The sequence below is a fragment of the Lynx rufus genome, unplaced genomic scaffold (assembly GCF_022079265.1).
Source record: "Lynx rufus isolate CCGP_SWC_20201006 ecotype Redwood Valley unplaced genomic scaffold, mLynRuf1.p SCAF_2, whole genome shotgun sequence".
NCBI classification, from domain to species: Eukaryota; Metazoa; Chordata; class Mammalia; order Carnivora; family Felidae; genus Lynx; species Lynx rufus.
Genome location: NW_025814834.1, coordinates 196,760,768 through 196,787,421, shown reverse-complemented (window position 1 = coordinate 196,787,421; position 26,654 = coordinate 196,760,768). Strand labels below are relative to the sequence as shown.

The 26,654-nt window shown below is 49.5% G+C and overlaps 1 protein-coding gene across 1 annotated transcript in view; it reads right to left on the bottom strand.

Annotated features, from left to right (window-relative positions):
* Positions 1-26,654, bottom strand: part of CSMD2 (CUB and Sushi multiple domains 2) — a 600,117-nt gene that overhangs the window by 360,795 nt on the left and 212,668 nt on the right. Inside the window, exon 5 of the mRNA XM_047083843.1 lies at positions 24,760-24,967. Within this exon, the coding sequence (XP_046939799.1) occupies positions 24,760-24,967 (208 nt within the window). The remainder of the gene's footprint in view (positions 1-24,759; positions 24,968-26,654) is intronic.

Here is a 26,654-nt window from a genome sequence, read left to right as displayed (position 1 = left end):
TGTGGGAGCGAAGCACGGAGGAGCTTTTCACCCACACACTTTACAAGGAGGAGTAAATGGGTCAGGAATCTGTTCCCACTCTGAGCCTTTTCCTTTCTCCCCAGGCTGAGTTCTGAAACTCCTCAAGGTGGTTGCAGAAAGTGATGAAGTGAGTACTGGGGTGTGTCTAAATAAAGCCCCCAAGTGGGCGCTGCTGCTTAACTATGCATGAGCTCTCGATGACTTCACCCTGCAGCCTGCAACTGGTGGAATGAGCCTGACTTCACTTCATGCACAGCCAGAAAAAAGCGAAACTTTCCAAAAATATTTGAATGTTGACAGCAGACTCTTACCTTCCAGTGAATAATTGGTTTTTGTAAGAGTGTGTGTGTGTGTGTGTGTGTGTGTGTGACCTAAATCCACAGAACTTACCATTTTGTGACTACAAAATAGGTTTCATGTCTCCTGATCTTCCAAATCTCAATGGCTAATTGCCAAACTAGCAGACAGCCTAGCCTTTTCCAAGGCCCCTCGGGGGCGCAGTTGATGCTGGTCCCTGAAAGGGTCCTTTTGTTTGCTGACTACAACCTGCTGAGAAGGGTAGGAGATCCAGACCTAACCTTGACATTGTGTCTACCATTCCCCCTGTCCTGAGGGGCTTCCAGGCTGTTGTCAGAGCAGTGATGGTGTGGGGAGGGGGCTTAGTGTCACATACATGGGGCTACCTGGAAAGCGGAGTCCTGCTGTCCTCTGCACCTGCTTCCCAGAGCCACCACCCCCTCATCAGGTTTCTGTGGATTTGCCAGTCTCAGTGGCTCCTCAAGGCCTTAGGGAAGATGCTCTTTCCCCAAGATCATGTCTAGTAAGCTGCCTGGGCCCCAAGAGTTATAACTCTTTCAGTTCATCTCCACACCACGTCTTTATATATTTAAATCTGTAGCAGGTTAGTACCCCACCTGTAATCCTGGATCTTTCAGCATAGGACAGCTGACTGTCAGCTGACAGCATTTGTACCCCTGAGGGCATTTTCTCCCCAAGGAAGGCAACTCTGCCTGCAAGCATAGCAGGCTGGAAGGGCCAGGTACTACTAATCCCCCAGGAGCAGCCTCATTTGATGACTTCCAGAAATTGGTATATAAATACCCTAGCTCCCTGTTCCTGGGGTGGGATGACTCCAAGACCCGGCTTCTGCAGATCTGGGCTGCCCAGAGTCTCCCTGTGGGATTATGCCCCAGGCCCCCACTGTGGTGGCTGGTGTGACCATACATAGTCTCCCTTCTCCGTATCACGTCCCCTTTTTCTACTGGTGTTACCTGCGCCTCCCAATAAAATACTTGCCCTAAGAGGTGCCTGGGTGGCCTAGTCGGTTAAGTGTCTGACTCTTGATCCCAGCTCAGGTCATGATCTCACGGTCGTGAGATTGAGCCCAGCACTGGGTTCTGTGCTGGGTGTAGAGCCTGCTTAAGATTCTCTCGCTCCCTCTCCTTTGTCCCTCCCTTGCTTGTGCATGCTCTCTCTCTCTCTCAAAAACAAACAAACAAACAAACAAACAAACAAACAAACAAACATAACTATTTGCCCTCGAATCCTTGTCTCAGGTCTGCTTTTGGAAAAACCTAAACTAGGAAAATACCCTGGTACCAGGGGCAAGAATTCCAACATCAGACACAGGATGTACTGAGAAGCAGTGCTTCTCTGCTGTGACCACCACCTTGTTGGGGTGTCCAGGCCACTGATGGGGGCCCATCTCTGGGGGGGTTCCCATCTTCTGCAGGGTCCCAGATCCTTGTCTCCCAAGAGGCTCCAGGGACTTTTATGGAGAAGAGGTGCTACCTTGCTCCCCTTAACTACATCCCAACCTCAACATCTTTGAGCTTCCTCTTCCATACCAGAGAAACAGGAGCACCTGCTCACCTTAGCCAGTGGCTAGGACAATGAATGACAACAACAGCGACATTACCGAGTGTCACCTACATGCTAGACATGCTGCTTAGTGCTAGGATGAAATTCACAACAGCCTGATGTAGGATGAATTGTTATTCCTGATGGCCCTATTTTAAAGCTAAAGAAACAGAGGCTCAGAGAGGTGAAATACCTTGCCCAAATCCCAGAGCTGAGGTTTGAACTCATGTCTGACTCTACAGCCCTCTGGCCAGACAGCCACACATGGGGTCTGTGGCCACAGCACCTGGTGGGAGGTCCTGTGGTGTGTGTGGATGTGCATCTGGGTTTGTGGGTCAGGGAAGAAGGGGGCTGAAAGAAGCAGGGGTGGCCCTGCCTGGGGGTATGAGGCAACAGTCTGAATCCAAGGAGGCGTGGGCCAGAACTGGTGCAGCCTGGGCCCCAGCAGAATCTGGGGGGGGGGGTGGGGAGGGGTGGGGATGTATGGTGGGCAAGGTGAGGGGATGGCGGGGGCTGGATCTAACAAGGCAGGCATCTTAGACAGCACAAGAGGTAAGCAGCACCAAGGCCAGCTCCATGGGCTGGGGAAGGTGGGCTCAAGGCTGCTTGCTGAACTGGAGCCTGCCCTCTGAGAGGCATGGGGACACGGTGCAGCGGGATCAGGCTTAGATAGCCTTGGCAGAAAGGTGGCTCCCATACTGGCTGGCCTTCCAGAAGGGCTCGGGGCGGGGGGGGGGGGGCTGCTGCATCTCTTCCAGGCGCCCAGACATGCGGTGTGGACCATGCAGTTGGTGGGGATGTGAATGTCGAACAACTTTGCATCCAGGGCTTTCTGGGTTACAAGACGGTGGGTGTGAAGCTGCACTGCTTGGCCTCTCAGGGCCTGACCCTGTGCAGCCAACGCCCTCTCGGCCGAGGTGCCTGCTGCTGCTTCTAGCATCCCAAACACGGAGCCGGCAGCATCTCCCACCCCGTCCGGAACCCCCAAGGCTGGGAGCCACGCAGGCCCCTGAAACTAAGCTGGGTTTTCTCTTGTGAAGTCACAGGATAAAGCACTTTACATATTAATCAGGTTAGGAATCTGAGAGCACATATCAGGGGATTGAAATATGTAGATTTTGATGATGAATTCACGCTCATCAGAAAACCAATGAATCATCCTAACTTCATTATCAGGAATTATTTGATGGGGGAATTGGCAGGGGGGTGGGGGGTGAGGAGGGGAGTACCGAGGGGGAGAGGATTTCTTGGTTCTCAGCCCAGACTGTGTTCTCTCCCAGCCACACATTTGAGCAGCAGGGCAATTTGTCTCCATGACGTGGGTGTTGAACACGGCTGCACCCGGGAGGCCTCACCTAGTAAAGTCAGACCCCAAGGCCCGGGGCAAACCATGCAGACAGCAGACAGACACAAACAACCCGAGCGCACAACGACCTTTACAGATTACCTGGTACAGTCATTCCTATGACACTAGCTGCCTGCGTGACCTTGGGGAGGCCACATGCCACCTCCTTGCCTCAGCTGCCTCATCTGGAGAATGAGGATGCTGGGCGTTACGCTCTGCACAGAGCCTCCAGGGATGGAGCCAAGGGGAGGGGTCGGGACCCCCAAATTCTAGGCTCCTTGTGTGCTAGGTACGCTGAGATGCGGGGATCCAGCTGAGAAAAAACAAACAGATATAAATGGACGTTCTAAAGAGTAGGAAGAAGCACTTGTAAATTTAAATAGGTGGTCAGGGAAATCCTCGCTGAGGCTTTGACCTCAGGGGTGACCCCTGCAAGAGGTGAGGGTGTGAGTTACATGGGTGACTGGGAGGAAGAGCATTCCGAGTGGAGGGGACAGCGAGTGCAAAGGCCCTGAGGTGGGGAGAGCATGCCTGGTGTCTGAGGAACAGTAAGGAGGCCAGTGTGGCTACAGAAGTGGATGAGAGAGTAGGGAGGTCAGAGAGGTAACAGGGGAAGCGGGGTCGGAGGCTTTAACAGAGGATGTCGAGGTCAAAACGATACGAAGGAAAGGTGAGAAGATGACCCAGAAGATAAGGCTCTTCTACTGAGGAAACTGAGGCACAAGCAACAGGGTGTCAGGACAGGCAGAGAGAAGAATGTGGTGTGAAGGAGAGTCTGTGTGGATACAGACCTTACACACAGTGACACACAGTGACAAAGCTGTGACTCTCTCACGAGAAGTCTGGCAAAAGCTGGTGCCATGGCAGGTAGCTGGATAGCATCAAAGGTGGTGGAAACTGGTCTGGAGCAGACTCAGAAAGCCTGGACTCCCCGGCTGTGCCATGCACTTGCTGAGTGATGCTGGGGCGCATGTGCTTATCTGTGGGGTGAGGCAGCAGAACAAGGTACCTTGTACAGAACTTTCTGGAAGCCTCAGATTCTGTTATTCCTCTCATTCTTCTCTTTCTGAAGATAAACTAGCTGCAGCCTCTCTTAACGCAAAGAAGACTCTGTGGGGTTACAGCGAGCATGTCCGCGTCACACAGCCAGGTGGACTTTGAGCCTTGGGTCCCAGGCTGAGAGCAAAGCAGACAGCCCCTGAGGTCAAGAGGTGACCCCTCCCCGCTCCTGTACTGCCTCCTTTGAGAGCCACGGAGGACACAGTGTGTCGATCAACGGAGCTCACCTAGATGAAGCGGAGCGGGAGTCACAGCCCCAGCTATACTTTAGAATCACGCAGAAGTTAATACCCGGGCCCCGCTGCGGGCAAATGAGTTCCGTTCTTTCAGGGTGGGGAGAGGAACAGCTCTCTCCAGGGGTCCTGACTGGGCTCCTCTGAGGGAGAGACAAAATGGGTTGATTCAGGCTTGACATACACGTGTAGAGTGCTCCCCACAGGCGGGGTACTTTCACTTGCTCGTTTTTGACCCTTCCAGAGCCTTGGAGGAGGGATTTTCCTCCCATTTTGCAGAGGAGGAAACCAAGGCTTGGTCGGAGAGGTTGACACACATACAGCTGACCCTTGAATGACACAGGTTTGGAATGTGGGTCCATTACATGTGGATATTTTACAGTACCGGGCTGTAAATGAATTTCCTCTTCCTTATGATTGCCCTAATAACATTTTCTTTTCTCTAGCTTACTTTACTGTAAGAATACAGCAGAGAAAACATGTAACATGCCAAGTATGTGTTCACTGACTGTTTATGTTACCCGTAAGACTTCCAGTCAACGGTAGGCTGTTGTACTTAAGTGTTTGGGGAGTCAAAAGTTATATGCAGATTTCTGCACAGGAGGTTGGCACCTCTAACCCCCACATTGTTCAAGGGTCAACTGTATTTTGTATTTATATGTATTACACACTGTGTTCTCAAAATAAAAGAAGCTAGAGAAAAGAAAATGTTAAGAAAATCATAAGGAAGAGAAACACATTTACAGGACTGCACTGTATTTATTGAAAACACTCTCTGTTAAGTGGACACACGGTTCAAACTCATGTTGTTCAAGGGTCAACTGTACTCCTGAGGCCCTGCCGCCCCTGCAGTGGGAGGCAGATTTAGAGAAGAAGAAAGTAAGGCTCAGAGAGGTTAAGTACCTTGCCCAAAGCCACACAGACCGTATATGGCAGAGTCAGCACTTCCTGCCAGCCCAGGTTGCTAAAAAAACAATTTCTCTTGCAGTCGTTCTAGCTAAACGTCCCACTCCCCAAATACCCATCTGGGGCTGTGGTTTTTGCTAAAGGGATATAGTGGAGTCATTACCAGACTCTGAAGAGATAAAGCATTGCAAATTGAATGAGAAAATCTATTTTCACATCCTGATGAAGACATAACTGACACTGAATTGTTTTAGAGGAAAACACAGCCCCTGGTTTTCTCCTTTTTAAAAAAAAAACTTGGAGTTATAGCTTTAGAAAAATAGGAGCAGCTGACTATCATAGATAAAAATGCCCTTTTGCCTAATGGGATCTTTAATAAGGAATCCTAATTAATTCTCCTGAATAGAGAACTTTTACACTGGTGTTATCTCAGCCCGGTGCTGATGGGCCTGGTTATTTCCAGATACAGAATAATGAATCTTTTCCAGCTGGGCTAGGAGTCGCCAGAGACTTGTCAACTTCCCTGGAAGGTAATTACTTGCCAGGGCACCGGGAGCTGGAGGGGAGCTGGGGGAGGGTAATTACCAGCTGGGGGGCTGGGGGCGTTTTGAGGGGAGCCGAGGAGGGCATCGATGGGCAAGGGCTGGGAGACACAACTGGGAAGGAAATTGCTAGTGGAAGAATGGAAGCCACGTTAGCATCCAGGATGTCATCCGCAGCTCGGAGCCAGGCCTAAGGGACACTTGCCTTTATGTGAAAAACGCCACTTGATGGAGCTTGACAGATTCTGATAATTGCAAGAGCTCAACGGGCAGCCAACAGAAGTCAGGAAGTGGGCCTGCCTGCGTCTCTTCTTGGCTGGGGCAAAAGCTGGGCTGTCACTGCCTGGGGACCTTCATGGCGTCCTTAAAGACAACACTAAATGAACAGGGTTATCTGGACAACTCAGGCCCCAGACCAGCAATGAGAAGGACGTGGTTGAATGACACGGGCCATTTGTCTGCAGTGACAGGGCTCTCCTACCGGGGAAGGCCGCCGGCAGTCTGTCCTGTGCTCGCAGGGCGTCTTCTAGGTAGCGGCAGACGAGGTCTCGATGAGCCTGGCTTCGGGGAAGCCGGCCCCCAGCTCCAACCAAGCCCAGCCCAAAGGACAAAAGCAGCACAAGGGAAAACAGGAGCGAGGCTGGAGCCCCGGGGCGCCCTTCCCCAACACCCAAAGTCTCTTCCCAGCCTGGAATCCCTACTTCAGTCCCGAGGGGCAGAAAGGGTAAGAGGCTGGAAGGCAAAGGACCCTGGCGTCAACCTGCAAGTTCCCAGCTCTGTGATCTTGGGCATATGACCTCGTGGAGCCTCAGTTTCTCACAGTTACTTAGAGATGCAAAGGAAAGATTCGATGTAAACGCCTGGCCCGGAGTTGACACTCTGTAAAGAGTACCTGTCTTTTCTTCCTGAAATCCTCCAGGAAACAAATTATTGATTACCAAAGTGGGGGAGAGGGCAGAAAGGGGGGGGGGATGGGCAAAATCGGTGAAGGGGATTAAGAGGTAAATATTTCCAGTTATAAAAGAAATAAGTCATGGGAATGTAATGTACAGCCTAGGGAACAAGAGTCTATAATACTGTAATAACTTTGTGCGGTGACAGATGGTAACTAGACTTATCATGGGGATCGTTTCATAATGCATAAAAATATCCAATCACTATGATATACACCTGGAACTAAACAGGATATTGTATGTCAATTATACTCCAATAAAAAAGAAACATTAAAAATAAATAAATTAGTAAATAATCAAATATAGAAAACAACAACAAAACCCTCCAAGTTCCAGAAAAATCACCTTGGGGGAGGCGGTGGATCCTGTCGGAGGGGAATCTGCGGTGTTGTGTTTATACATGAGAATTTAGGAAGTCTGTGCGCCAAGATGCATGTTCCCGGCAGGTTGAGTGGGGAGGGGAGAGTGTGAAGGACCCACCACTTGCCTTATAAAACTGTGGGGTGGGTGATGTTCAGAAACCGAGCACCCTGCTCGGGAAAAGCGTCAAAGCCATATTGTCCACCCTGGTCTTTCCCTGTGCCCTCCAGGCTACCACCCAAATGGCCCTGGGATCTCGGAGCTGCCTGGCCCAGAGCGTGATGACCATCTCTTGCCTCCCGTTCGGGTCCAGCCCCCAGATGCCTCCCTGACTGACCAGCTGAGAGGCTGAGACCCACAACACCTGGGAACCTCTGAAGGAAGCAGTGTGTAGCCACCTGTCTGCACAGCGCACAGGCTGGGAGGCTGCTGGAGTGGAGTGGGGGTGGGGGGGGGCAGGGTGAACAGGGGCAGGTTGGGGCAGCACGTGGGGTAGAGAAGGCCCTTCCAGGTGCTTTAGCCATGCAAGGTCAGAGAAAGGACACAAGCAGGATTTAAACGCTGGGAAGCTGGGCCTGTTCAAAGTCTTTCACGGCAAATGTTTCTTGTACCTGTATGCAAGGCCCCAAGAGAGTAAGTTAACTGCGGTCATGTGATTATTGGCAGCAGAGCCAGGATTTGAACCCAACACTGACTCCTAAAGCCATGCTCTCTTCCTTACTCTGCACTGCCTTCCCTGAGGTTCAGAGCTGAGCAGGGAGTCCTCGGGATCTTTCCCAGGGTGCCGGAGGGGAGACCCTGATACTTGATTCCTCTCTGCAGACCTGGGCTCAGGAAGCAGAGCTGGGAGTCCAGCAGGCCAAGCCCTTGCTACTCCCCACTTGGGCCATGGACACCTGGAGTCATGGCAGCATGGAAAAGGACTATGGGCATCTCAGTAGGAGGACCAAGCCTCCTGGAGACCTAGCTGGGGCTGGGAGTGCTCAGCACCCAACTTGGGAGTTAGCCCATGTATTCCACCGACAAACATCCTCTAGAGGGGCCTGTCACAGACATCCTCCACCTTCCTAGAGCTGGCGACATAGAATGTCAGGAAAGACCTGGGAGACGGGAGAAGTGCTGTGCAGAAACCACATTACCCCAACCCCCCACACGGGGAGCAGCCCCCAAGGTTCCACAGTTTGCCCTAGGAACACAAAAGACGCTAGTCTACTTCTAGCCAAAACTGAATGCTTGATTCAAGGGCCAGGGACTGGCTGCAGGTTGGACTGTCCTGGGACATGAGGAGAAGATCCCTGGAGGATCAGCAGTGCAGGGTGGGCGGGGGCTGTTCTCTGTGGGCTAGGACCCAGCACTGACTCAACAGGGCCCATGCAGGGAGGGCAGAGAGGACAGGGAGACTCGAGAAGAGAAAACCAAAAAGCCATGTCAACGATGGCGTCAGAACAGAAAAGGAATCAGAGCTCAGAGGAACAGAAGGGGGGGGGGTGGGTGTGGACCAGGGTTTAGGGTCCAGAGAGCCAGGGCCCAAATCCCGACTCAGACACTCCCTAGCTGTATGACTTCTGGCAGGTGTCTTAACCTCTTGGAGTCAGCTTTTCTACCCGAAAAACAGGGAGGATGATACATTCTTTCACAAGAGCTTTGTAGGGATTTAAGTGGGATAATGCATGTGACACCCTTAGCACAGGGCCTGAAACACAGTGGCTCTTCAAGATTATTCCACTCCTCAAGGCAGGAAGGAAGCAGATAATGAGACTTGGAAGAGGCCAGATGGACTGTACCAGTGCCCGCTCAAAGAGCAAGATGTGACCCCTGGAATGGCTGGCCTAGGATCCACAGAGGGAACGTCACAGGAAGAACCCAGCTGGAGAGGGCAGTGCGCAGGGGAAGAGAAAGCTAAGCCTCTGAGACTCAATTTCTTCATCTGCAAAGTGGGTATGCAAATACCTAACCCGCAGATGGTAGTAAAGGTTCAGTGAGACGAGATGTGTGATGTCATTCAGTGCAGAAACCAGCTGGCTCATAGAGGCAATCAAGGGACCCTCCTACCTCAGAGCCCCCATCCCCCTGAAGCACCATCTCACCACCATCAAAAAGAAAGGCATTTGGCACTTAGATTCACCCTGCCTGGTCTCAGGGCCTTTTGGTAACAGGATGAATGTCAAGACAAATAAACAGGCAAATAGTCTCTTGATTATTCAACAGATTGTCAGGGATTGTCAGATTTGGCTAAGCACTGAGGATTCAGAGATGATGGGTAAGTTCCTGGTCTTTAAGAGTCTTTAGAAGAAGGATGCCAGAGAAGCTAAGTGGCTTATGCCAGCACAGCAGGAACCTGGCAGAGGGTGGGGACAGAGACACCACCACGTCTCAAGTTTTCAGAAAGGAGACAGCCTTTGCTTAGGCCCACATCAGGTAGACAAGGAGGTGAGGCTAGACTTCAAAGCCAGAGGGTTGGGACTTTCTAGTTCAGCATTGTAATTGCAGGGCTTAACACAGAGCTTGACACAGAGTAGGCAGGCAAAAATCATTTCTTTTTTTTTTAATGTTTACTTATTTTTGAGAGAGAGAGAGAGAGAGAGAGAGAGCAAGTGGGAAAGGGACAGAGAGAAAGAGGGAGACACAGAATCCAAGCAGGCTTCGGGCTCTGGGCTGTCAGCACAGAGCCCGATGCAGGGCTCGAACTCACGAACCGCGCGATCACAACCTGAGCTGAAGTCAGATGCTCAAACGACTGAGCCACCCAGGCACCCCCCAGGCAAAAATCATTTGTTAAATAAATAAAAATTAATAAAAAACAATATTGAGGAGTCAATGTGCTTCATTTCATGTAAAAGATATGTTCGTCCAAACTGGTATGTAAACCATAACCAAACATATGGGCCAAATGCAACCCAGGAATTTCCACGCCAAGAAATTAAAACACGGAACCATGCATGAAAAGATGAATCATTTCATAATGAGCAAAAATCCACCCCCTCCATATTATTGCTCTGGAAAGTTCTGTTTAGGTCTAGCGTGGCTCTTAAACTTTAATCTGCTTCAGAACACCTGGGAGAACGGTTACGAATACCGAATTTAGGCCCCGTCCTCAGAAATTTCAGAGGTAGTCGCCTAGGGTAGAACCCAGGATTCTGCATTCTAAACACCATCCAGGCAAGTCTGGGGAAGACAATCAAGTCATGAGAAGCTCATTTCTTATTTCACTCTGGGATGTCCTTCATTATCTCTTTCCTAAAAGCCTAGCATGCTTCACCAGTTCATGATTCTCCACCTTGGTGCAGAGATCCCATGGGGAGCGTTCAAACTACATCTGCCTGGGTCCCACCCCAGGCCGGCTGGTTCTAACAAGCATCGGGGCTGCACTAACTTCACTGAATCCTATATCCCTGCACCTTTTCTCTCTCTGGCCCAGAGATCAATGTTAACAGACACCTCAGGCTGTCTCTGACTCTCCCCGTCAGCCACATCTCCGATGACCTAAAGTGGAATCTGGAAGAAAGAGGAAATCGCATGCAGAGCCTGCCTTTGAGGACAGAGGCTACAGACTGAGGATGAGAAGGGTCGCCAGCGGTCACCGAGTTCACCTGGCAACGGGGAACAGAATGGGGAACGTGTTCATCACCCTCTGATTGCCTTTTCTCCCGTCTCCCTGGGGTTTGTAGGCAGGAGGCAAAGAGTACTAGAAGGACTCCTAGTGGGACAGGTTGCCAGTAAATTGATTCTGCCCCAACCCCAGGGCAGGCTGTGAGCAGTGCCCATCAAATCCCTCACCTCCTTATTGCCAGGCCCAGCGTGCTGCCGCTCAGAGGAAGTGAAAGGGGTAGCTGAAACTGATGTGGCTGCAGAAACTGACATCAGGTGCCAGACACCCATTTGCTTAACAAACTGGCTAATTTTACCCTCTGTCTCTCAGACCAGAACTCTTTTGAAGGGAAGGAACAAAAAAGAAAGAAAGTGATATTTAACACATTTCTATTTCTGTGCTACACAGTCTCTCTCTGAGGTTGCAAGTTTGAGCCTAATTGATTTCTTCGTCAAAAGGGAAAAAGAAAGACAAAAAGGAAAAACAAACAACTGCGAACCCTTACCTCACTCACACTGCAATCAAACCTCTCCAGTTCTGTCGACTGCTGAGCTTTTTATTTTTTAACACTGGCCAAGTGACTTGCATAATTTAAGATCCTTTCTAGCACTGATCAGCCTGCTCTGGCCAAGCAGTTTGCTGATTAATTATTAATCAGACTGAGTTTAGGATGAATAATCAGCAAGAGTCAGGGCTAATTTGCAAATGTCCCCCAGGAAGGTTATCACTTAAAATATTTGGTGGAGAGGCTCCACGTTAACCTTTGCAATTAGCCACAGGACATTGTTACTGGTGAGACAGAAGCAGGTCTCTCCTCCAAACAAGCCAAACTTGTGCACCTACTAAGTGCCAAGACCTGCGTTTAGGCTCTTTCAAGGTTCTGCAGGCAGTGGTGGGGAAGGGGAGGGGCACAGAAAAGAAACACACACATAATAGGCAAGCAAGAAAATATCTAGTATTGACAATTGCCTAAAATAAAACAAGATGCTGAGATAGTGAGTGAGGGTTACTTTAGATTTCATGCAAAGGGAAGGCCTTTCTAAGGACAGAAGATTTAAGTGGAATTTTTGCATTTAAAAAAGATGGGTCTTAAAAAATAACCTCAAAAAAAAAAAAATAACCTCACTTTGAAGGAAGAGAATCTTAAGCCCTGGGAGCAGCTAGTGCAGAGGCTCTAGGAGGAAGACTGCTCAGCCCATCAAGGGACAAGAGGAAGGTGAGTGCAGCTGGGGCACAGTGAGGGGGTGGGAGCGATAGAGGGAAGTCAAGGAGTTGGGCAGTGACCCAGTAACGGAGAGTCTTGTTGTGGGATGTTACTCTAAGTGCGATGGGAAGTTGTTGGCAAGCCTTAAACAAGGGAGACATGATGTGGTGTATATAAACATCAGTCATCCGAGTTGCCGTATGGAGAATGGATTACAGGAGGGCCAGAAGCAGGAAGACAAGGCCACTGAGCAGCCAGAGATGCTGGGGCAGAGAATGGGCACAAGCAGTTTCCTCTTTGGAGCAGACAGGTGGAGAAGGCTGGGCAGAGGACAGGTTAGGGGTGAGGAGGGAATGAGAAACCAATGTCCGTGGACAGAAGAACAAATCAACAAAATGTGATATGTATATACCAGAGAGTATTATTCAGCCATAAAAGGGAGTAGAATTCTGGCACGTGCTATAACATGGATGAAATCTGACATCATCATCAGTGAAATAAGCCCACACAAAAGAAGAAATACTGTATAATTCCACTTAAACGAAATACCTAGAGTAGTCCAATTCATAGAGACAGAAAAGTGGTTATCAGGGGATGGGAACAGGTGGGGTGTTATTTAATGGGGACAGAGGTTCAGTCTGAGGTGAGAAAGTTCCAGAGATGGATGGAGGTGCTGGGCGTACAACCACGTGAATGTACTTAATGCCACTCAATTGTAAATCCAGAAATGATTACAATGATAAATTTTATGTGTATTTTACCACAATAAAAAATCTGCTTGGAAGTGTTCATTTTGAGATTCCTGTTAAGGTTTTCAGATTCCAGTTAAGATATAGGGAGCCCAGGAGGTTCCTCAAGCCTGGACATTTAAATTGAGTGCCAATGGCATATAAAGAAAATGATGCTGAAAGACAAAATGTGATTTGCTGAGGTTACCTGGGAAAGAGGGCAAATGGAGAAGAGGAGGGTTCCTGGACCCCCGGGCAGTCCACGTGTAAGGGCTGGACAGAGGCTGGACAGTGGAAGAGACAGAAAAGGAGGTAGAACAGGAGTGGCCATAGGTAGCTAGCTGTGTCATTCCATGTCAGCCAAGAGAACGGTTCAAGAAGGACAGATGACCAATATCGTGTGTTGCCTAGAGGCCAAGTCCAGGGACAATGGAGAAGCAACAATGAATTTGGCAACCTGGAGGTCACTGGCAATCTTATCAAGTTCACTTTTAGTGGCAGGTGGGGCAGACCCTGAGAAAGGGTCCATTTCCAGTAACTGGCAGTAGCTGATTGGGCATGAGTAACGGGGTTTTGGTGTGCACTGGCTTTTTTATTTTAGACAATAGATATTAGAACATGTCTCTGTGCTGTTAGCGGTGCTCAGGAGAAGAAAAATAATAATGAATGTGAGAAGAAGGAGATGAATTTAGTAGGGGAAGTCTTTGGGGAATATGAGGTCTGGAACATAAAAGGAGGGGCTGGCTTTTTTACAGGAGCCAGGACATCACGTCTACTGAAATATGAGGCATGGCAGAGAGATACTGATTCACCAGCCATTTCATCTGTGCATCATGTTTCCTTTACAGCTAGGCTGGACCACGTGGTTATTTCTGGCCAATGAAATACGAGGTGGGCGATGTGTCTCTCTCTGGGCTGGGGCAGTGAAAAGCCCATGCTAGGTTCTCCACTCTTCTTCCCTGCCATGGCAGCGGGGAAGGCCACATACTCTGGGTGGTGCATCTATAAGACGGTGGAACTTCCTTGAGACTGGACACCCGCCTGCATTTCCATGTGGATCAGAGTCACTCCCGACTGACCCATGGCAGTCATGTAGCATGAGTGAAAAAGAAACCTTTGTGGTGTTACACCATGTGTTGAATTGCAGGGTTAATGAAGTTCAGAGAAGGAAATGGCAAGAGATGAGGCTGCGGTGATAGGCAGGGTTGGATCAAAAAGGGCCTTATCAATGGCTGGAATTTTATTCCACAGACAATGGAAAATGATTGAAAGTTTCTGCCTGAGGCTTAGCATGTCAGATATGCATTTTAATTAAACCATTCTGGTAACAGTGGGGAGGCTGAATTGAAGAGTGCCAAGAAGCTAGGAGATCAGTAAGGAGGCTATTACAACCCACAAAGAAGAAAAGATGATGGGCTGAACTGGGGGAGTGACAGTAAAGATGGAAAAATATGTTACAGGAGGTACACTGGGAGACCTCAGAGAACAGGGATGGTTCCCAGATTCTTGGATGACTAGGTAGAGTGGAGTACCATAAACTAAGACAGGAAACAGACTCTGACCATTTTAGTAGCCAAGTATGAGTGAAGTTGGGACATGCTGAATTGGAGATATTGGTGGACGTCATGGTGGAGACGTCCAACAGGTGGTTGGCTCTACAGTTTGCTGCTCAGGAGGAGGCCAGGCTGGGAAGCCAGATTCGGGAGTTCTAAACAAACAGGTGGTACCTGAAGCCATGAGAGCAGAGAAGAGTACCCAGGGAGAGTGTGGGCGATGAGGACAGCAGTAAGACAAGAGCAGAGTCTTGGGGACATCAAAGGAAACAGAAGAAATGGTCAGAGAGGTCCAAGAAGCATCAGAGAGAGCAGCATAAAGCGAAGAGAAAGTTCTAAAAGGAGAAAATGACCAACAACGTAAGGGAATGCGGAGGTGCCAGTAAGAGGAGACCTAAAACCTATCTTGTGGATTTGGCACTGGAAGTGGTTAGTGTTTGGGGTGAGGGGTGCTTCTCTGACAATAATCTTAATGTGAATGTTTTCAGGGGAAGGCAGGGGATAGAAGCCATGGAGAAGCAGGTGAGGAATTAATGCCGATAGAGGACTCCAAGGAAGACCACTGGTCCAAGACCTCGAATGAGAAGTTCCTGGAGGTGATGGAGTTCTACTCCTCCAGGAAGCCTCCCACTTTTCAACCCAACCTGGCCCTCTCACTTCCCAGATGATGAGATCTGCTGACTTCAACAGTGATCATCTGTCATTTCATCAGATTGTCAACGGCTGGTTTTCTGTGGGAATCCTGCTTCCCTGGTGAGTCTGGGAGGGTCACACACTGGCCACCCAGCCACTGAATGAGGAAAAGCTGGAATGAAAGAAGTATAGGCTCAGGGTTGGAACTAAGGGCTTATGTCAGGCTCAGGAAGCCAGAAAAAAATCGTAGGAGCAAGAGACAGGTAAAATCATGGCGAACCATGGGGTAAGAGAGGCCAAGAGGGAGTCCCACAAAGTTTTATGGCCAAGCATGAAAAGAGAGACCAGGGGTGGGGTCTTGAATATTCTAAATGAACTGAGGTCATTCTGGAAGGCAGGTTTTGCCAGAATGAGAGGCCTCTGGAAGGGCCCAGAACAGCTCCTTCCATCTGTCTTAGTGGCACCACCAGGCATCTGGCAGCTCCTTGAGAGAGAGGTCGAAAAGAGCATCTTGTTGTCTGGTGCCCTTCCCAGTCCTGGCACGGGCCCCCACACAGACGATGTACTTAGTACAAACTTGTTGCATGCAGTCAGTGCAGACGATGTACTTAGTGCAAACCTACTGCATGCAGTCGGCCCCACGGGGGGTGAGACAGCTGCCTGACCTTGGCTTCCCACACACAGGACTTTGCCAAATCACAAGCCCTAGCAGAGCCGCTGTGCCAACGGTGGACAGCCCCAGCTCATTTCTTGCTCCTTCTAGCTGCGGCTTTTGTTCTCTTTCTGAGAACAAGTTCTCACCCAGGGGAGCAAGGAAGTCATGCTGATACTCTGTGGAGAGTGCAGGAGCCCTGGCCCTGACTCTCCAGACATGTTCTGCCAACAGCATGCTAGGGCACTAATCCTTTCCTACCGTTTGGCTGTGGGGCTTGGAATGCTATTTCCAACTCTGGGAGATATGGAAGATGAGATTTTAAAGGGCTGGTTATTTATGGCCTGGCTCCTGATGGCTACAACAGATGCAATTTCATGGGCTCCATCAGAAGAGAACAGCTTCTTGGGGTGGCTTAAAGAATTGTGATGTGGCAGGGAAGGAGGGGGAAGCAAGGGCCTCAAGAACCCACAGGAAGGCAGGTGCTTGTGTCTCATCCCCCTACTGGTTCCAAGTGCTACTGGGTTCGGCAGCCTTGGTCATGCTCCATCTCAGCTGCTTCCTGAGCATCTCTGTTGGCTTGAGACCTTGTCCCTACCTTGCTCTTGACATTAAAACAAGCTGAAACCCCAGAAGACAGGCATTAGGCCCATGACACTCCCATGTATGAAGTTTAAGGACATACAGGACATCGTGATGATGGACTTTTACAGGTGCAATTCCCTCCACCCTGAAATGCTGGTCCCTGAATTCTTCCCGCTGTGGCTCTTGCTCAATAGTCAGGTCTCTGCTTAAATCTGACCCCCCCAGAGAGGCCTCCCCCGGCTCATTTATCTTAATCGGGCCCCACTGCTACTGTTCCCCACCTTGTTCACTTCCTTCACGGCACTCAACACGAGTGAATTTTATATTTGTTTTGTGGCTTTATTAGTATAGGTCTCCCCCAGGTAAACCAGAAGTCCCACAAAGGCAGAGTCTGTATCTGTCTCCTCCACTACTATAATTCCATGCCAAGCCAAATGCCAGGCAATAGAAGGGCCTACGTAATCTGCTTGAATGGATACATTATGAAGGAAAGTTTGGTGATAAAGGCTGACGGCAATGATGGAGACACTGCCGAGGACGATGGTGCCGGGCTGTTCCTGACAATAACTTCTCAAAGCCTTGCCACAGTATTTACCCGAACACCATTTTTTAGGCATAGCTGTTGATTTCCCCTGACCATCTCCATTACAGATCCCCCCAAAACTGTGTATCAATAACCAAGGGCACCTGTGTCCCTGTATCCAGGCTCATCTCTTTCCTTGCTGTGGCCTTGACTTCCTTCTCTGTGCCTATTTTGCCCTGGGGAGGCCAGAGACCATCACCATCCCCCACTCCACCCAAGCCCTCTGCTGGTGAAGAATCCTAACAGTCATTAGGCAGGAACTTGGGGATCACCTCAGACTCTCCCGTCTCCATTCCTCCTTTCCAATGAACCTCTCAAAGCAATTGATTCTGCATCTGAGATGTGGCTTGGTGCCACCCCATCCTCTTCATCCCTTCACAGCTCCCATAATTCAAGGTTGGATCATCTCTTGGCTGAGTGGTCACAAAAAAGTTTTATAGCTGGTTTCTTGGACCCAATTAAAACTCAGAGCGACTATGTTACATCTCCGCTTAGAACACTTCCATTGCCTTCTACAGTCTTTGGAATCCCCTCCCAGCTTATGAACATAGGACAAGGTTCTTACTGACCCACACTCTCCCTGTGCCTACCCTGCACCCACTTGCAATGCCCCCCCCACACCAGGGTCCTTTCCTGCTCTGTGACACTGGCAAACTCTAGTTCCTGCGTTGAATTCAAAAGTCACCCCTTCTGGGATTCATTCATCTGAGTCCTTCTAGCAGCCCCTCCCATCATGATAGGAAGCCTTTCTCAGTGACCCAATTTTCCTTTGGTGAACCACCCCTCCCCCACTCACAGCCAGGGGGTTTGAGCAGGACAGATAGTCATGTGGCCTGGGCCTGGTCAGTGAGAACACTCTCTGTGGACACTGGTGTTGAGGCCTGAGCACATGGCTCAATCTGGTCCAATCAAGGTTCATCTTAGGGCTTTTGTGGGAACCATCGGGAAAGAGAAGCTTCCTTTTTGCTGGGATTGCTAAACCAGCAGAATGGAGGGAGCTGATGGTGGTTGCCTTTGCTCCCTCATGGGGAAAGCATGCCTGAGAAAGCTGACACATAAGAGAGCAAAGCTGTGGGAGGGAGAGAAACACATTCTGATAATATTATTTGCATGCCTTGATCCAGCAGTCCCTGAAGCCAATCCCTCGACTTTTCAGTTACAGAAGCCAACACATTCCCTTTTTAGCTTGAGTCAGCTGGAGGTGGATATCTATTTCTTGAACCAAAAGAATACTATTACATTTTTCTTTTCAGTCTCTATGGGAGCTTCTTTATACCTTTTAGTAAAGGCATCTAACATATGATATTGTCAAGCATTTAATTATATTCTGCTTCTTCACCCTGACTGTGAGCTCCAGGGTCCAGCATGATACATGGCTATTACATAAACATTTGCGGAGGGAATAAACAACTCCTTGGGGATAGGACTGTGTCTTTGTCTCCCTAGCACCTAGGAGAGCCTAGTTCATAGAAGGCTCTCAATAAATGATTACTGAAAATAAATAGGGGAAAAGTAACAAAGAATGTAAATGATCTAAACCAATGGTTTGATAAAGTACATGTGAATGAATAAATAAGTGAATAGTTATTATTAACAAATCCCCATTGGCATGCTGTTCTCATTCTAATTATATCTGAATCTAATGACTCCTGAATGAAATATCTAGTTAAAAGTCGCTGAGATCAAATGGTTCTAGTTGGCTCAAATTTCATGTGTAAAATGCTTAATAATTAAAACAAAGTCTTTCAAAGAGGAAAAAGAATGTTGCTAGCAAAATTTTCAAACTGAATGTCTGTAAAGTAGACGGGAATTTTTGTATCTCCACCTACAAAAACAAAAGCAAAAAAAAAAAAAAATGAAGGGGAACAAAGCAAAGAAAAATCTCAGAGCTGGATCCAGAGAGTAGGCTGAACCTGCTTTCCAGGGAAATTCTCTTTCTAGAAACAGCCGGGGTCTATGGGGTGGCCCCGGGGGCAGGAAATCCAGACAGTACAGCAGAGTTTCCTCTATGTTCTCTGGTCAGAGGGGCCAGGTAGGCTCAGAGGCAAGGTGGGTGGGTGCACAGTGGAGAGAATCCTGGGACCACTTCCTGGACCTGTATCCCAGGGATCAGGGGAGCTCCTGTTGGGGTGGGATGCCAGGCTACAGCCCGGGGATGATGCTCTCCTTGCCTCCTCCCCTCCCACATCCAGATAGCACCCACGCTGTGAGGTCTGTCTCAAATGCAGCCCCCACATTAGGGCCTTGCTCCTCCCACCCGAGGGCAGCTTCCTGCAGTATGCCTTGTTTCCTTTCCTACTTAAAGGTTTGGTGGAGGCAAATATATCACATAGAGGTCCACGGGGCTCGGCTTGGGGGGTGGGGACACAGAGAATGCACAGGCAGATTGCAAATGACCCGAGTGAAACAAATAAAGAATGGAAGTCCAGGGGCGCCTGGCTGCCTCAATCAGTTGAGCGTCTGACTCTTGATTTCAGCTCAGGTCATGGTCCCAGGGTCATGGGATCAAGCCCCACATTGGGCTCCATGCTGAGCATGGAGCCTGCTTAAGATTCTCTCTCTCTCTCTCTCTCTCTCTCTCTCTCTGCCCCTCTCCCCAGCTGGCATGCTCTTCTCTAAAGTAAAATATTGAAAAATTTAAGAATGGGAGTCCAAGTACACTGAAAGGGGCAAGGAAGAGAGGCTGGGAATCACTGGCAGAGACTGACCCACAGCGGGAGAGCCAAGAAGATGGTGGAGAGGCTCTAGGGTCTGCACAGAAACCCCTCATGTGGGAAGGAGCTATGGACTCCTTCTACCAGCCTCCCCACCACAAACACACTTCTGGAAGCCCCCAGGGAAAAGATGGCTTCAATTCTGAGTGCAGGTCAGGCCCTGCCTGCCCTTCCTGCTATAGGAGGAGACTGCCACCTAGCAAAGGAGAGAAGCAGAGAAAGAGAAGGAGCAAAGGAGAGACGAAGGCCCAACTGAATTCTGCAGCAGCGAGATGATGCCGGGCAGAGATGGGCCTCCTCTCTGGGTCTGGTACAGTGGTCCCCTGTCTTCCCCACACTCTCTGCTCCTTCTCCCCTACGCGGCAGGCCCCGGGGAGCAGGTGCTGTGCCTGTACCCCGGTGAAGTGTCCCCTGCTCCTAGCCTGCACTGAGCAGCCACTGTAGCTGCAGCAGTCCACTCTTCTTCCACTCTTCGGACGAGGCAGCTAACTGGTCAGTCTGGGGCTGGGTCCAAGCGAGAAGGGGTGATGCTGCCTGCAACGTGCCCACAAATTGCAGCTCTGGGAAGGCAGTTTCAACGAAATCACCACCCTCTCTTCTGACCTTTGCAAGGACATCCTCCGGTCTGACCCAGTCCTCCTTACCTGGGTTTCCAGGCAATTCCCTGGGGAGCTGAATCAGCTGCGGTGACCAGGCTGTGCCTTCCTGCCCGGTGAGAGGCCTCTGAGCTGCCAGGCTGGGAAGAACGGCCTCAGGGGGATCACTAAGAATGGGGCCACCAAGGCTCTGGGCTGCTGGAGACGCCTCACTTATCCTCTTCCCTTCAAAGGGTGAGCCCCTAACTCTGGTCGCCATCCCAGGAGTATCATCTCCATTGTGAGCCAGGCAGCAGTTTACGTGTGCAGTCCTTTCAACATGCTTTGTAGGCTGGTGTGATGAGCCCCATTTTTCAGATGTGGAAACTGAGACTCAGAGGCAAGTAAATAGGCTTTAACAACCACTAAGAGGTGGATCAGGGTTTTGAGCTCAAGTCTGTCTGGCTCCCAGACCTGCTCTCTCCTCAGTTAGATGCCAAGATACACAGACCCCCTCTCCGATTCTTGGAGGGGACATCTGGCTTTCTCTCCTTCCTTGTAGCCCCAGAAGAAGAGCCTGGAGAGATTCAAATGGAGAGTGTCAAGCATGAGGCAGAGGAAGGAGAGCAGAGATTCTAGCTCTTGTGTCTTCTCAGTGGGCTTTAATTCATTGATTTTCTCCACAATGGAGAGGCCAGCTGTATAATGGGCTGGCAATCGCTTGTACTTGTTATAACATGATCCTGCTACCCTCCAGGGACACAGAACCCAGGGCCATAAAAAACTGAGTTTTTAAACCCCAGTTCTCCACCACCACTCACCTCAGTCCCAGCCATCTGAAAAAGTCCAGGGGCCTCATGAGGAACTTTAGCAACGGTGAGAGTTTTTCCTAGCATTTGAGAAGAAGGAATGGGGCTCCATGAAGGACAGAGCCAACTGACTTGGTCAGAGCAGAACAAAGCTGCCCACCCCCATCCCCCACACCAAGAAGGATCAGTGAGAGAGTACCTGGTCCCTAAACTGAGTTCGGTGAACTAGAGACAGAAGAGCATACGCATAAGAGCGGTTGACGTGGCACAATATATTGTGGTGACTTGGAGGGGCATGTGTCAAGGGTGATGCGTGTGTGTGTGTGCGCGCGCGCGCGCATGCAGTTGGGGAGGAATCCAAATACACTATCTGGATTGTAACTTTCAGTTCAAACCCAGCTTTTGCTCACGGTCAATCACAAAATAAAAGTTAAAACGAAAATTAAAAAAGCAATTAACATCAGAGGGAGTACATCTAAAATACTTGGGGACCTCTCAACAGGTCATAGTTACAGGGTTCAGCGCTCACCATCCTAACAGCCTTTCCCTGTCCAAGACGTGTACTGCCGGATTCCCTGTGGCCACTCAGGGACCGGGAAACAGGAAGAAGCAGTGCGCTGGCTGATGTACGCACACCACGTGCTCTGTGGTTCCGGGCACACGCCGCTATTTCTGTGCGCTCCGCCCACCTGCCTTCCTCCGCGCCAGCGCATAGCTGCCAACTGATTATATCCTGCTACGTTTTTGGCTTTGAATTGTCCTTTGTTTTATGAAATAACGTTCTGAGGAGTTGGCAGGTTTCTTTCTAATGTCCTCACTTGGCAAAATTAAAAAAAAAAAAAAAATATATATATATATATATATATATCTCAACCCTCCATTTCCTCAATTGTTTGGCAATTTTACTTGCCTGCGAAATCCAAACAACCAGAACCCCCAATTAAAAGTCTGCTCTTAGCCCGTTGGGGAGGAGAGTGTGGAAACCGAGTCAGGAACATTCCATGCCCCACCCACAATCCTGAATCAGTGGGAATCTGCTATCTGGTAAAGGAGGTAGTGGATTTTTTTCTCTCGAAGGTATCTCTGTCTTCTCAACAGGTGAAGGGATGCCCAGTTGTTCACATTCATCTTTTCTAACAGGATCTGCAGTCTTTCTATGGCTTGGCACAGAACTCAAGAAAACATCTTAAAATTTTAATGCACGGTGATATAAAGTAGCAACTCATAAACCAGCAGCTTCACAGTTCACAGGGATCCAGGGATCCATAAAGGAGAGGGGCAGGGGAGAAAGCGGGTTCTTTGCACACACGTCCCGAGCCTCCAAGTTTGTTTATCCATAATTGCTATGCAAGTATAAATTAGAACAACAAATGCATCCTGGCTGGAAATGGTGACACCAACCCTATAAATAATTATAACTTAATCTTATAGCGAAGAGTTCTGAATGACTCCCGTAACGATTTCCTCCGCTTAATTCCTTCCCCCACTGAGTGACTTAATAGGAAAAGGAATAGTGTTTAAGATTTGTTTCACTCCAGAAGTTTGGACAATGTGTGGATTCACACCTGGGGGGGCAGAGGCTGTGGGAGACTGCTTGGCCCACGGGTAAACAAGTGAGTCGAAGAGGCCTTGGGGCTGGAAGAGCCAGACCCGGCAGTGCTATTCATCGTGGCATCTGCTCATCCAAGTGAAACCTTGGGAACGACCTACTAAGAGACCTGATGAGTACACTGTGTCCTTCTTACGAGAGCATGCCACACAGCCCTGGCGACCCTTCACAAATGGAGCAGGATGTGACATGCTGCCATGGCTACGGAGATGGCCTTTCAAGTCCAACTCTCCTGGGGCTGAAGCCTCGTTCTGCTCCTTATCAGCTGTATGGCTTCAAGCAAGTGACAGAACCTCTCTGGACCCCACTTTTCTCATCTGTAAAAGGAGGAAAATGATGCTACCTACTTCATGAAGTTTCTATGAGGAAAGATGAAATTATTGCTGTAAGAGCTTAGAACCAAACTAGGACATGCTGACAATAAATGCTCAATAAACGATGCTATTATCACACCTATTATGTTTTGGAAGCCTCTGCCATAATACAGGGAAATTTTTCATTACATAATGCTAAGTTAAAAATATATAACTACAGATAGATTTTCAGATCTGAATTTTGCAATATTAAAATATATATAAATAGGCAGCTAGCTTGCTCCAAGCAAAGCAAAAAGGCCAAAGGAGAATATATCAAAATTTTAATATTTCCTATTCATTTCTCCATACCTTTTTATATTTCCTCTGTTTTCTACAAGAAGCATATGCATTACATTTACAATGATAAAAATAGGTATTTAACAAAGAGGGGTAGGGGGACAGAGGGCCTCCAGGCTGCCAGGTCACTGGGATTCCAGTGCAGAAGAGGGTCACCCGGGCTTTCATCCCCGCTCGTAGCCCCAAATGTCCAGCCGCTGTCCCAGACTAGTTGACGGAATAGCCACCTGTACACAGCAGTCTGTCCTTGGCTCACATGCACTTCTCTCAACCCCCCATCCAGGGTAGTGAATGATCTGGCCAAGTTCACTGGACAAGCTTACGACACCAAGGTCTTCTGACTCCCAGGTCAGATTGCCTTCCACCATACCAGGAAATTTGAGTTCTCCGGGCTACACTGGTCCCCAGATCTCTGAGTCCATATTGGAAGGAATCTGTTCCCATTTTTGCCTCTGAAATAGTCATAACTGGCTCCTGCCATGGGTCTGTCTGATTTTCTCACCCTCAAAGGACCATGTCTTACACACTGGTGTTTCTATCACAAGGCACGAAACCTGGTCTAAAAGAGGTGTTCAGGAAATGTGCCCCTGCTCCCTCTCCCTCTCCCTCCCCTCCTCCCCATTCACACTGACTGCCACGTCTCCTTCCAGGAGCTATCCTACCCCGACTCTTGCAGTTACCCACTTTCTGAGTCCCTCAGAATCCTCAGGGACACCTCGTTTGCCCTCATCCCCAGGCCCTGAGTCCTGCCTTCCCCCGTGCAGCAATGGAAGTCTGCAAGATGCCATATCTTGTCTGAAGCACATCTGGACACATCCTTCTGTGGGCACCTGGTGTGCTGACACAGGTCCCCCTGTGCCCTCAGCCTGATAACACAGCCACAAGGAGAAAAAGAGACGATATTCTAAGTGCCACACCACCACTCAAAGTTTGTCACCCACACAGAGTTGAACATTTCCCAAAGCCAGCCCCTGCTTGGGCATGTCCTGTGCATCTAAATCTCGGACAGTACCAGCAACTGGGGCTGATAAGTCTCGTCATCCCTCCGCTCCTGAATCCATCATCATCGAGAGTCTCCATGGTGGGTGGGGCACACCACAGAAAAGCCCGTGCATTTTAGTAAAGCCAGAACGACAGGGAGGTTAGTCCTTCCCATCAGAAACTGCGGCGGAATGCCCTGCCCTTCCTTCGCAGGGCCCCGGGAGTGGGAGTTTCCACTTAAGATTCTATTCCCTTCATTGGATGCTTTGAATACGCCCTGCAGAGATGGAACAGTACTTCAGATCATTGCACGGAGACCCTGTCCACACCCTCAGACCAGGACAGTTTCAGTCTCAGTGCAAGTTACTCCACCAAGGCCCATCATGAAATTCTTCAGCAAGGATGCACATCACATTGGGTATCAAAATCTCTGTAAAAATGGACCCTGGTTCTAAAGACGTGCAGTGAGTTTTCATTATGATGAGAACCAAACTCATCAACTCATCAGGATGTGGCCAAGGGGCCTCACACTGCAGGCCCAGATGCTGAGGAGACTGTGGGTGAGCCACAGTTTCCCAAGGGACCAAGGAGGGGACGCAACAGTGTGCTTACCAGAGGGAGGAGCCTTCGGTGCCCGTGACTTCCAGAAAGTCGTAACCGTCCTCCAGCTGGAAGTCAATAAAGACCAGGGCGATGGTGTCTCCCAGTTCGGCCAGGATGGTCCACGTGCAGTCGGCATTGTTATGGTACTCCGAGGGGAAGTGGGGGCTGGAGATGATGCCGCTCTGGCCACGCAGGGTCCCGCCACAGGCATCATCCGCTGCGGGTGCAAAGAGAAGAGGTTCGGGTGAGGTGGTCTGGTTCCCAGGTCCTGGCACTCGTGGCCTTCACCCGTGACAGGCATAGAGGGTCCCAGAATGTGATGCACAGGCAGGATGGACCAAGATCCTAGTCTGAATTGGCCTAGTAATAGTGGTACCAAACACTTCCATAGCCCTTACCATGTGCCAGGCCCTGTCCTGAGGATTTCAGATAGTGTTGTTCTCATTGAAAGATGAGCCAACCAAGGCCCAGGGAGGTTAAGTCACCTACCTAAGGTCACACAACCACTGAGCTGGGATTTGAACTCTGACATTCCGAGTACCACATATACTGCCCTGCCATGAGCCAGCTACCACATTTATTTCCACGGTCACGACTGTGGTGAATAGGACATCTCTTCCCACCAGATCTTAGTAACACTCCGATGTGGTGAAACTCAACCCAGCACCCTGGGGCAAAACTCAAAGGGTTGCCAGGCCCGACCTCCATCATCCTTCCTCTGGCCCTTCCTTGTCTGCAGGCCAGCTCTGTCCTCGCGCCCTGCATGGTCGGGCCTCCTGGTCTTTGATCACCCCGTTCCCTCTGCCAAGGATGCCCTCTGTCCAGAGCAGTTCTCCTCAGGCTTTGAGATCCAACTCTGATGCCACTTCTTGGTAAAGCCTCATTCCCGCAAGTGTTTAGTGACCGCTCTCTCCTCTGGGCTCCCGCAGCAGCGGTCCGACTTCAGACACGGTACTTCGTGCTGAGTGATCTGTTCATACATCTGTCTTCCACTCTGGTTCTGAGCTCCACCAGGAATCCCCAAGGGCAGGGACCATGTTTTACTCATCCTGCCCCAGAACCTGGCAGTCTCACTGCTCCAGCCGAAATCCCAGCTGAGACTTGATATTCAGAAAAAATGATCTGGGAAACATGCTCTGACATAGAATAGTTAAGAACACTGGCTTTTGAATTGTTGCAGACCTCGGTTTGAATCCTTTCCCTGATGCTCACTAGCTGGGTGAAACAGTGAGAAGTTGTTCAGACTTTAAGCCTGTTGTCCTGGAGCCTGTATGCAAGTAAGTGATTACACTACACTCAGCATATGCTGTATTAGAGGTGTGGACTAACTGATGAAGAGAGAAAAAAATGCAATACCCGGGTTCAAATGTGTACCAGGAACAGCAGAATAAGAATAATAAAAGCTAATATTTATGGAGCGCCTACACTACACCAGGTACTATTCTAACTACGCTACATATTTCATTGAATCCTTCCTGTGACCCTGTGAAGTATCATTCCCATTTTGCAGGTAAGGAAACCAAGGCACACAGAGATTCAGTTACTTGCCAAAGGGGACACAGCTCATAGCGACTAAAGGAGCTGGGATTCTAAGCCCTGTAGATCGATTCCAGGGCCTGTACTCTTAACCAATACACTATCTCCCAGGAGTACAGTTCATATTTGGAGGACGTAGATAAAGCAAGATGTTACTTTGCGTGGGTGAGTCGATTTAGGAAAACTTAACAGAGGAGATGCCAGGAGAGCTGGATTTTGAAGGATGGATAGGAGTTCCCTAGGGAGAGAAGAAAGGGAATGGCATCTAAGAAAAAGGGGCACAGATGTCATAAGCACAGAAGCACAAAATCACAAGACATGTGCAAGATAAGTAGCTCTAGATGGCTTATCAGACAGCGAAGAGAGAG